At 41.6% G+C, this 12,415-nt stretch overlaps 1 protein-coding gene across 2 annotated transcripts in view; it reads right to left on the reverse strand.

Moving 5' to 3' along the window:
* Positions 1 to 11,738, reverse strand: part of vcanb (versican b) — a 34,843-nt gene extending 23,105 nt beyond the window's left edge. Inside the window, exons 1-6 of one of the 2 annotated variants that reach the window (XM_063480530.1) lie at positions 11,641 to 11,738; positions 10,318 to 10,395; positions 8,833 to 9,255; positions 6,123 to 6,297; positions 5,197 to 5,324; positions 4,379 to 4,675 (exon numbers count right to left, since the gene is read on the reverse strand). In XM_063480530.1, coding sequence (XP_063336600.1) covers positions 4,379 to 4,675; positions 5,197 to 5,324; positions 6,123 to 6,297; positions 8,833 to 9,255; positions 10,318 to 10,384 — 1,090 coding nt within the window. In that variant the 5' untranslated portion in view covers positions 10,385 to 10,395; positions 11,641 to 11,738. The remainder of the gene's footprint in view (positions 1 to 4,378; positions 4,676 to 5,196; positions 5,325 to 6,122; positions 6,298 to 8,832; positions 9,256 to 10,317; positions 10,396 to 11,640) is intronic. The other variant, XM_063480531.1, reaches the window with a different exon arrangement.
* Positions 11,739 to 12,415: the final 677 nt, after the last annotated feature.

A 12,415-nucleotide genomic window follows, 5' to 3' on the forward strand; every position in this document is an offset into this window, starting at 1 on the left:
AAAAACCATTTAGGCAAGCAAGCAACATTTATATTGAGTGAAAAATGTTCACAGAATGAAATCAGCAAAACCAATGAGTCATTAAATAAAGAAACAGGAGTCTGGGAAGCTGTCAGACGGCAGCTAGCACACAGCAAGCTATAAAAGGAAATGCAGCAGATTGATTGCTGATTTTGGAAACATTAAGTCACCTGTCAAGAATGAAGCTGTTTCAGTCCCCAGAAAAAATAGCACACCCTCAAGACATAATAAAAATTATCTTAAAATTGGTTAAATACAATCTCAGATAAAGAACAAAAACATGACATATTACACCGTATCAACTGAGGCAAAATACAGAAAGTGTGTGAAAAACTACATACAATTCTATGTTTCCACGGGACTTAAGCTGCTAACCAAGTTCACTTGATTATCTGATCATCAGTAAGTGTGAACACCTCTATATATACTGATGTTTTGGCAGTTTGCACATTATCAATTGTACATCAGCAATCAATCAGTCTAGGAAGGGTTATAATGTAAGGCTATATCCAAACCTTTCCAAGTCCATCATTGTACAGTGAGAACGATTATTCATAAGTGGAAAACACAGAAGACTTTTGCCAGTCATCTTAGCAGAGAAGACTGGCAAATGTCAGAAGACATCTCAGACTCTACTAGCCTCGGTTAGCATGTTAATGGTTAAAGTTCATGACAGTATAAAAAAGATGGAATAAGTTTGTTTCCTTCTAAAAACAACATAACATAAGCCTTCTGTAACCATGAGACCAAAGTGGATATGTCTGTTCATAACAGATATCTCCATGAACATGAACTGTTCTGTATACCAAAGTTTTCTTGTCACGGTTTGCCTCACAAACCGTGTGGAGATAAGAGGCATGGACCCAGGTGCAGACAATGATGAAGGAGAGTGTTTCAAACTGAGAATGAGCCTTTATTGCAGCTGTAAGAATTACCACAAAACCACTAATAAAAACCTAAACTGGGGACAGCTAAACATGAAACTAAAAACATAAAACTAAACAAACTGAAAGATGGAAACTTAGCTGGAGAGACACTGGGGAAGATGAACAAGATGACCAACATGACCAACAGGCATAATACACAGAATGATACACAGATGCTCCAACAAAGAACAGAGGTAACCACACACTAATGATAATGTATACTTTATTGATCCCCGAGGGGAAATTCCTCTCTGTATTTAACCCATTCACTCTGTGAAGCAGTGGGCAGCAGTGTGTAGGGACGGTACCTTGCTCAGGGGTACCTCAGGGTCACCGTTCAATGGACTCGAACCCCCGACCTTCCGATCATGGGGCCATCACTCTATCTACTGAGCTATCCCTGCCCTAAAATGCCACTAAATATTCACACAGGAGGGAGACACAGTTGAACCTAATTAGACCAAGACAACAAGGAAGCAAAACAGAATACATGACCTGAGACATGGACCTTCAAAGTAAAACAGGAAATACAACTGGCTCAAGGGCAGGGACTTGAAACTACACAGGGGACACGGAGTACAGGGACCAAAATCTAAGAACTAGAAATACAAAACAGAAACCATCACACTAGCAATCAAACTCCAGATAAAAACAAAGATCAATAATAATACAAAAAACAAAACACTGGGTCACCGTCCCAGGACCGTGACAGTTCTAGAGTCAAATGTTAAGCCATCTGTCTGACAGCTAAAGCCTGGATGAAACTAGGTCATCAACAGGACAATAATCCCAAGCACAGCAGCTAATCTACAACAGAATAACTGAAAAAGCAAAGAATCAGTGCTCCAGACCTCAACCTGATAGAAATGATGTGGTGGACCTTCAGAGAGCTGTGCATAAATAAATCCTCACAAAGTTTATGAACTGAAGAAATGCTGTGAAGAAGAATGGGTTGAAATTCCTCCACAACAATGTGAGAGACTGATAAAGTCAGACAGAAAATAATTACTCCAAATTATTGCTGCTACAGGTGGTTCTAGAAGCTGCTCAGTCATGAGGTGTGCTTAGCTTTTCCCACAATGCTTTTGCAATTTTTATTAAATGATACTCTCCTTATTGACACGCTGTACTACAACATGTGCTGTTGTTTATCTCAGACTTGGTGAGAACCAGATAATTTTTATGTCGTGATTTGTGGGGGAAAAAAACCCTTTCAGCTGAAACAGCTGTACTTTCTTTAAGCCTGTAACTGTCTCACATTGATCAGGCTTTTAAAAGAATTTTAGACAGTGCATAAGAGTTTTGTTGTAAGGCCCTTCTCCAAGTAATCTCTGATTATAGGGAAGATTAATGCCTTGTTATAATGGAGCATATACCACATGAAAAACTAACAATTAGGACTCCTGAACATACAATGCATTCCTTTGTGTGTGTCTAAGTGCTGAGTTCAAATGGTTAGTGTCCTGGGAATGAGTGGGGGGTTTGAGCGTCACATACATAATGCTTTAATAAACTGGATGTAACATAGTCCCCTCCATGTGTGAATGTGCAGGAGGGTGTTTGGGTGGGTGGGTTTTGTGAGTGTGCTTTTTTCCTGTTTCTCTTTAGCACTATAGCCATAATTTTAGATCTAGAGAGACATATAAGGAAGACTTTTCAACATAATGGTAAATGGACTGATTCTTATATGGTGCTTTATACTGCAGGCCAGTACAACACCACTATTATCCTCTATAATCTAGGGAAAATGCCTTTCTGACAACCTAAAACAAAACTGAAAATGATGTTACGGTCATGCTCCATTCAGTTAGACTCCACTGGGTTACACAAGTCCTCAGAAAGTCTGTAACAGAACAGGTGAAGCAGTCACAGAGCAGATGCTGAGGCAACCGATGCTGTGATTTGGCACTATATAAATAAAATTGAACTGAACTGAATCAAATGTTTCTGCACTACTTTTACTAAGTAAAAGCTGTTATACGTCTGTACCTTTATTGTGACTTTTCTTGAAGGAATACTTGTTAAAATGCATTTTTTGATTACTGCTTCTATCAAAGAGCTTGCTAAAGGTGTGGATTGCCTGTAGACTTGTGCTTTAACTGTGGTTGAGTCTGTCTTTTTGCACTGTGAAGGAGACCCTGGCTGCATGTTAAGTCCTGCCCAGATATGATGTCATGTATTTGGCGAGCTTCAGCCATCTGGCTGGGGTCTGTCCGTACACCGTCACTGTACATTTACTTTCTCTTGCAGTCCTGCCACTATACTTAAGTCTTGGTAAAGCACATTACACAGGTTTCATGTTCAGAAAGGCAAGTGAGTGAAATTATATGTTTGGTGCCTCATACTTGATGCTGCAGCTTCACACTGCAGACTGAGCTGGGCTCACTGTTAAAGTTTTGTGCTTTTTATACAATGATGTCACTTATGGCAGAAATCCCCCTCTTTTCCATCTCCTCCTTCGTCTGTCTGTCTGAGTTTGGGCAGGGTCCCAGCTGTGAAACATTAGGGACCTGTCCTGTTTCTGTTCTATCTGTGTTAGAGTGCACGTGCTGGGTTTTTCCCCTCATAAAAAACATGGCCCACCATTAACATGGCTACTGAGAGATCATTCTTCTCTTGGTTGGGTTTGTTCTTTGTAACTTCTTTTTACTCGGCTTTTAAGTGGTTGCAGATTGTGACACCTCAGTGTTTATTGACCAAATTAGACTTTTCTTGTCAAAGTGTTGTGGATGTTTGGAGGAGGACCCGTATTGCAAGCTCAACAGTGCAGCATGGACCTGGATTCCATACACTTTGTAATTTGTCTTAATTTTTTATCTGTAATATTACTCATTTTCTTAACCAGGTTACACAATGCATCTAAAGACACTGCTGCTCTAAACAGAATTCCTCATTAAAATATGACCAAAGAATTTGCACATACATGCTTATAGATCTCCAAATTATTATTACCTTTGAGACTCAGTGTCTTGTGAAACACTGCTCTGTGACCTGCAAAGGTCCTGAGCGGGAATGTATCTGTAATTAAAGCTTGTGGTTTTTAGAGTTTCAAAAGTCAACTAGGATGCAGAGACTTCAACTATTCGATTCAATTCAATTTGATTTTATTGATATAGCGCCAAATCACAAGCACAGACAAGTTAATGTGCTTAATATTTATATAAGGTAAAATAACCCTAAAATAACAGTGACAGACTCCTGTCCTGTGAAACCAGCTCGATGTATGTGGCTTAAATGAAAGAAGCTGCCGAAACTGACATGCTTTTTAAAACTGTTTATTACACAGCCTTTTTCACCCTTTGAAACTAGATAACGGGATAAACACTTAATAGATATGAGACCACTCTGTTGCAAGACTAAGTTCATGCAAATAAGAAAATAAGTTGAGTAAATTACTGTCCAGTTTGGATCAATGTGTGTTTCTGTCTTACCCTTGAAGCAGAAAGCCCCGTGCCTGTCAGTGGGGTCTGGGTAACCAGTCTGGTTTTCATACTTGTAAAGTGTGCGGACCCCCAACTGGCCTCCTCCACACTGAGGCCTGGGGATGGTGATGGGGTAACGGACACTGCCGTCAGATAACCAGCCAAAGTCGCAGCGGTTTAGCCCCGCCCTCCAGGCTGCAAACAGATGACCGGGCGATGCCAGCACGGCATCATGCTTCTTGCACTCTTCCCTTGCTTGCTGCCAGGTGAGCTTACTGCTGATGGAAGTAGGATAGAATACCTCGCCTACAGACAGAGCAGATACACAAAGTCAGTTTACAGCTAACCACAGTCTTTTTACTTGATATTTTAAATGAATTACATTTGTGACAATAAGCTAACTTCAACCAAATCCAACAAAATCAGCTGGGTAAAGGGCAGGGGTGGGGAACTCCAGGTCTCACGGGCTGATGTCCTACAGGTTTTAGATATCACCCTGGATCAACACACCTGAATCAAATGATTATTATCATTACCAGGCCTCTGGAGAACCTCAAGACATGTTGAGGAGGTAATTTAGCCATTTAAATCAGCTTTGCTGTTTCAAGGACACATCTAAAACCTGCAGGACACCGGCCCCTGAGGCCTGGAGTCCCCCACCCCTGGTATAGAGCCGCAGCAGACTAGCAGAAACTAGTGGAGGAGCTATGAGGTTGAAATTTTTACTTCAGAAAAGTGTTCTGCTAAAGACTTCATGCTAAGCTAAGCTAACCACTGCCTCTATTATTCTGTATTTCAGTACGTATTTGTCTTGCATGTGTATTTACCGTGTAGTTTGTCTACGTAACAGTACACATCATATTTCTCCATGGGGTCACGGATGCCGTAGGTTCTCACACCTGGCCGATTCTTTAGATTACCTTCGCAGCCTGGACGGGACACTGTGACTGGATATCTGAAAAATGAACAATAATAATGACAATATTTTTAAAAGCAGAGCAAGAAATGATCTGATATTTAAAGAAGTCATATTTATTTGTTTATTCGGTTTTCATGTTCTATAGTTGGGTCCCTAAGTACGTGTACAATAACAGTTTTTGTATTTTTGCCTCTGTGCACCAACACAGTGGACTGCACACGATGAAAATGTGACTTAAGTGCAGAGTTTCAGCTTTAAATCAAAAACAAACTTAATTCAAGTTGAACTCTGAGTTATTGCTTTGACCATTTAGGAATTACAGATATTTTTATACATATTTTAGTCAAAGTAGGGAGCATGTGTAGGAGAGCCTCGAGAGGTGGAAGTATTCTCTGGAGAGAAGAGGAATGAAATTCTGCAAGACAGAATCCATGTGTGTAAATAAAAGAGCGAGACAGGTGGAAAGGTGAACATGCAACGAGTAGAGCACATCTCAGGTTTAGCACTTTGGAGGCAAATTAGAAAGGTGAGGCTGAGGTGGTTTGAATACGGCAGACGAGAGAGAGGACAGGATGATGAAGATGGTGCTGCAAGGCAGGAGGAAAAGAGGAAGATCTCAGTGAAGATCCATGGGTGTAATGAAGGAGGAAATACAGAGGGTTGGTGTGGCAGAGTTGGCCTACCGCACTTGATTTACCATCACATTTGGGCTCGCTGAGATTCAAAATGGCACTTCAACTTTTGAATTTTGGTTATTTTATCTGCTAATTTATCATGAAATTACGAGGGACATTAAACTTGAGATTACTTGTTTAAAGAAATGTAGGAACATACCTAACTGACTGGTCTGCAAGCCAGCCCGCATCACACTGGTCGAGGCCATCTTCAAAAGCAGCTGTCAGCTGCTCAGGTGTAGCGATGGATGCGTCTACAGAGTGGCACGCTTCCACAGCTTCAGAATAGTTCAGACTGTAGCGACTGCTGTTAGCTCTGTAGTGGAACACCACACCTGCAAGAGGGTTATCAACAATCAGGAATATATGGATGCCTTCAATAGCGTTTTATTAAATCAACATCATTTTTGATCTATTATTGAAGGTCCTCGAGACAAAATATCAACATATACGACCAAAATTATAAATATCCAAAAGTCAAGGTTTCAGTTCAGGCTTGAAAAACAAATCTACATGTCAGGAAATCAAACTTAAAATCAAAACAAAATCAATAGCCAATCAGCCAGATTGGATGGAGAGTATCTGTGAACAGCAATTTTCAAGTCTTGCCATAGATGCTCAATGGGATTTAGGTCTGGACTTTGACCGGGCCGTTCTGACACATGAATATTCTTTGATCTAATCAATTCCATTGTAGCTATTGCTGTATGTTTAGGATAATTGTCTTGCTGGAAGGTTAATCTCCTTCCCAGTCTCAAGTCCTTTGCAGCCTCCAACAGGTTTTCTTTCAGGATTGTCCTGTATGTAGCTCCTTCCATTTTCCCATTAACTCTGACCAGCTTCACTGTCCCTGCTGAAGAAAAGCATCCCCACAGCATGATGCTGCCATCACCATGTTTCACAGTGGGGATGGTGTGTTTAGGGTGATGAGGAACGTTACTTTTACATCACCTCCAATTGAGTCAGCAGGTCTGGACTCAAACCAGGGGGACTCAGCTTAAAACCACAACAAAAAGTACACTGATTGTCATTGCTCCCTTGCACCCAGTTACTTACCCAGTCAGACAGTATGGCTTCCAACTAAAGATTCACCATTAAAATCATTAACCCAGAAACTAGCTCCTCGTTTTATCGGTCCATATCAAATAGACTCTGTAATTAGTCCCATGACTGTCAAACTCAAGTTGCCCCATCACTGCGCAGTCATCCCACCTTTCCTGTGTCTCAACTCAAACCGGTGTATTCCAGTCAATTGTGCCCTCTATGCGATCCTCCCCCACCACCCACCCGGCTCATCGACAGCCACCGGGCTCATCGACAGCCACCCGGCCTATGATTTTTGCTGGCTCGTCAATGTTTGTCAGCAAGGCCAGCGCAATCAGTTCATGTTGGACTGGGGGGGGTACTGCCAGTAGGAGCATTCCTGGGTCCTACGGGCATTCATCCTTGACCATTCTTTAATCTCTTACTTCTACGAGTGTCTTTGCAGGTCTGTGTCTGATCAGTGCCTGGAGGTGACTCTTGGGGTACTGTCAAGATCTGGTGTGTTTTGGTATTCTGGCATATTTTCCATTCTGCTCCTGAGGCTTTGTTTCTAGTTCCCAGGTCCACCTTTTCTTATGTCTCCATGTTTCGTTAGCATACTCATTTCCCTGTGTAACATTGCTCTGTGTTTCCAGTTTTGCATCCTTGGATCAGCATTCACTCATCTCCACTAAGAACCGAATTCCCTCTGATGCTGGTCCTCCTCGCCCACTTGCTACCTGCCAGTTGCCACTGGTCTTACCTCTAGGTTTCCTGGAGTAAGCCTGAAATCTCACTGCCCTCCTGCTTGCTGCAAGATACCCCCGCTGTGGAAAAGAGGACGTCAGACATCTGCTCGTTCATCACTCACCCACTCACCCGGTGAACCACCCCTCTCTGTAGCCTTGCTTCACCCTTTCACCCTTCTCCTTTCACTCACCATTGCAATCATACACACCTTCTACCTGAGCTTGTGAAATAACACACCTCTCCCTCTATCGCAGTGGCTCCCAGTCCTGTGAATTTCTTTGTCCACCATGCTTTGACTTTAGTGATGCCTGTGTTAAATAAAGTTTTGTCTAAAATTGAAAGGTTGTGTTTTGAGAATTTTAAAAAATCAGAATTAAACTTTTTAAAAATGAATGCTGGCCACTCTCCTGGGCTGCAAATAATGCAGATCTGGACCTCCAGCATTTTTTTAAAACACTCTCTCCCCACAATACAGCACACTGCTTAAAATAGTGGTAATATCTTTGTAGCACACACAACAAGACACAAGATGTCTCCTGAATGAGTGAAAGACTGATGTGAGACCTCCCAGCCCATTGTTTGCCAGTGGTGCTAGTTTCAGTCATTGTGCAAATGTACTGTTTATGAGGTTGGGAAACTTGCAGTCAGCTGAGACTGAAGAAGTCACTTGGATGATACCAAAACAGTTCTCCCACTGAAAATGCTACGATGAACAGAATCAGCTTTTTGGGACTGGTGTGAGTGTTTGTGTAAAGCAGACTTTAGGTTTCCACATCACACTGGAGTAAAGTGTTTGCTGGACACAGTTAGCTTTGGACTAGTTGCCTAAAAGTTTTTAGGTCATCTCAGAGAATCTTTCCTCTTTCAGCAGATGGATTAGAAAACAGACCATTACAATGACCAGAGAGGAAGGGCACTTTAAAGAAAATGGCACGTGCACACATTTCAGTTAATACTTTTGGCGACACCTTCAACTTTGAAGTCTCTGCCAGCTGAGCACATCTGGATACAGACAATGAAGTTTGTAGACTTGCATACAGACTCCTAACCTGACTATAAAATGGTGAGTTGCTAGTGTTCCTGTATGTTTTACTCACCGCTGACAGTGAGGATGACTGTGACCTGAGTGGACTCTAGCCCATGCATCACCTCGCAGCGGTATAACCCAGCATCGCTGGCCCTGAGCTTCCCTATCACCAGAGAAGCATCTCCAAACCACTGCGGATAGCTGAGCACTGACACCCTGCTCTCAAAGCTGTGCCCCAACTTTACTCCCAGTCCCTGGGCCACCAGCACCACTTTCTCCTCCTGCCCGTCTAGCTTCGTCCACTTGATCCTGCCGTAGTCATCAGAGCTCTGGCTGTGAGTTTGCGCAGGTGTAGGGGTGTGCGTCAGAGCTTGTGTGGAGCTGCTGGGATAAGCTTGCGTTATGGAGAAGTAACACGGTAGCACCACTGTGTCTGCTAGAGAGCCAGCTACAGCCAATTTCTCCTCCATCTTCACTGCCATCTCTGGAGGTGCTGGAAGGAAAACAGGAACCAGTTTGAGTCTAAAATGAATAAAAGCAATGCTTTTTGCAGCATTTTAATGGAAGTACAACCTAACTAAGAAGTCTAGACTCCACTTTTCACGAGTGCAATTCCAGTATTTTACTAGTTTTGCTATTTCTGTCTGTGTGTTACACCGAGTCTTTGTGTGAGGCTAGCTAACTCAGCTTGCTGACATTAGCTGATAACTTAGTACTCCACCCTGTCTAAATATGATCATGTCTGGCTCCAAAAATACAAGGCAGAGGCCCAATGCAGTGAATCAACGTCACTTCCCATCCAATGAAACACTGATCCACAGCGACCCACTCCTTAGCTCTCAGGACCCAAAATAGAATCAGGAAAAGTAGGATCTGCTGCCAATAGCTAAGTACCAGACCCCTCAGGCCCATGTGTCATACCCAGAAGTCTATGCCCATGGCCTAATGGCTGTATTGATCTCAATATACACATAGCTGCAGATCAATCTGAAAGCAAGAGTAGTGACCAGCTACACCTGAGCAGGGTTTGGTTCAAAGCAGGAAAGCAGTTTCTGTGGAGTTCAACTATAAATCCATTTGGAGAATTGCAATTCTATATGGAAATATATGTTTAACCTGCATAAACAACTGTGAAATCTGCAGAAGTATTGCACTAATACCTGCTCTGAGAAAGTGTGGGAGCGTTCAGCTGCAAGAAGAAAATGAAAAAAAAAAAACAAGTGAAAGAGTGTGTGTGTGTGTGTGTGTGTGTGTGTATGTATGTGTGTGTGTGTGTGTGTGTGTGTGTGTGTGTGTGTGTGTGTGTGTGTGTGTGTGTGTGTGTGTGTGTGTGTGTGTGTGTGACTGCATACACACTTAACCAGGGAATGCTGGTTAAGTGTGTATGCAGAGTGAATTTGTGTTGTGTTGAGAGTATAATAATTTTCCACTTTGTCAGTCTTGGATCGGCAAATCTGGCACGTAATTACAGCTACGTCAGAGAGAAAGCACCAGGGCGGGTTACAAAGTTTGGATTCAGCTACAAAATCATCATATCCTGCTAGACTCAACTTACCTGGCTGAGGACGGGGTGAACACAGACACACAAGACAGAGCAGGAGTATAAGGATGTGTTTAATCATCTCAACAGTATCTGCAAGAAAGAAAAAAAAGGAGTGACAGTCAGTGTGGGACCTTATAATAAATGCCAAATATTAGCCTACTGTAAGACTACAGTTAACTGTAGTTAATATATTTTATAATGCTCGAATGAGATAAGCTTTTTTTAAAAAACATAGAAGCAACACAGTGACCACAAACCACAGAAAGTGCAGTCTAGTGTAGTACCTAGTAGCATAACCTCTAAAATGATTTTAAAAATTAGTAATACCCTCTAAACTGTAGTCAATTAGTCTCAACTGACCAATCAAGCCATTAATTATTAGATTAGTAGTTTGTACAGGAATATCAACCAATAGTGTTGGTGCAGACATCTACAAGCACAAATACTTCTGCGCTGTAGCCTTACACTGTAAATAAAAAGACTAGACTGTGTTTCCAGGGGAAGTGGATTTTTATGCAGCATTTCAGCAATCTATAGGACAGTTTCACTTGGACAAAAATAGGCTTTTAAAATCTTATTTTTCTTTACTCACTTAATCTCATAGAAATAAAATCAGATGTTTTATTGTAGCTCATATAACCTACAGTTTTGAATCACTGTTAACTAAAATAAATGAACAGACATAATGGAATAACATGTTTTCCCAATTTTCTTCCATTATTGCATGAACTAGGACATGTATGGAATTCACATTGCCTGGACTATATAAAGTACTATTTGTTCTATTTCAACGTTAAATAAAAATAAATTAATTCATAAATACAGTTAGCTGTGTCTGAGTAATTATGAATAACTGAGAAACTTTTCTTAATCTTATTAGGACACTTCGTGTCGGTGAATCAGATTTAGGTTTTGCTTTAATGCTTTACATAGCTCTAGTTTGCATAATTATTATTATTAAAAAATAATTCAAACACAAGAGAAAAGCGCTCCTTCTGAGACCACGTGTGTGCTAAGAGCTGTCCCAGGGCTTCACTGAGGCTGCCGCAGTGATACAGCTTATCAAGTGATCAGCTGGTTGAGGGGACTTAATTGGTCCCTGGCTCAATTTTATCAATGAGTCTCTAATCACTTGGCTCTACTAGTGTGGGAACATTCCCGCCACCTAAAAAGCAGCTCCTAATATGGGAATAAAACACTGACATTATAGTAATATCGCCAAATAACCACACAAATATTACCCTTAGTTAATATCAGGTGAACCACGGAGAAAACATAATAATAATCATAATAATTATTATGATTATTATTATAATTATAATAATGTAATACAACCTTGGAAGTGTATCCAAAGTCCAGCTGGCTCGTTTCAGGTTGATCACTTAAAACCTTTCCAAACGAAACTGCCGGAGACTCCAAATGATCCGCGGAGTGTGAGCGTGCTTATTTTTCAGACCACTGTACTCACCCACTTCACTGGTCTGGCTGGAAGTTCAAATCCACTCTGCACGCGTTATTATCTTGATATTAGGAAGAGGAGGAGCGCACAATCCCTAAAGTAACGTAAAAACGGGGGAGGGACTTGGGGGGCGGAAGGAGATCTGAGTGGGACAAAAAAGAGGAAAGTATAGATAGGCTGAATTTGGAGAAGTAAAGGAAAGGGAGAGACTTTTCTTTGTATTACTGACAGAAAGACCTGACTCCTGGGCGGGATGGCTTTGGAACCCTAACTGCCTCATATTTCTTCCATGTGTGTGATTTGTTTAGTAATGTTGTTCTCGCACTCTGTAGGAACACAGTCTGCAATGTATTTAATCGGTTAAGTGACAACAAGTTAACAACTGGACAAGTGTATCAGTAAGAGCAGGGGGAGGCTACAATGAAGGGTGTTCCGGGGGGGGCAAGGCAATAACTGTCTTAACTCAATAATCAGTATGACTGACTTTTCAACACTGTGGAGGAGTCCGTAACGCTAATCAGCAGATCATGAACACACACACGTTCACCGAACATCTGTACGGACTGTGGAGTACTGTTTTATGCACTTTAATAGAGAGCCAGGTGCATCTGCAGTTCATGTTCAAATTACGAATATCAATGCAGGGTCTTT

Source organism: Pelmatolapia mariae, linkage group LG7 (genome assembly GCF_036321145.2).
Source record: "Pelmatolapia mariae isolate MD_Pm_ZW linkage group LG7, Pm_UMD_F_2, whole genome shotgun sequence".
NCBI lineage: Eukaryota > Metazoa > Chordata > Actinopteri > Cichliformes > Cichlidae > Pelmatolapia > Pelmatolapia mariae.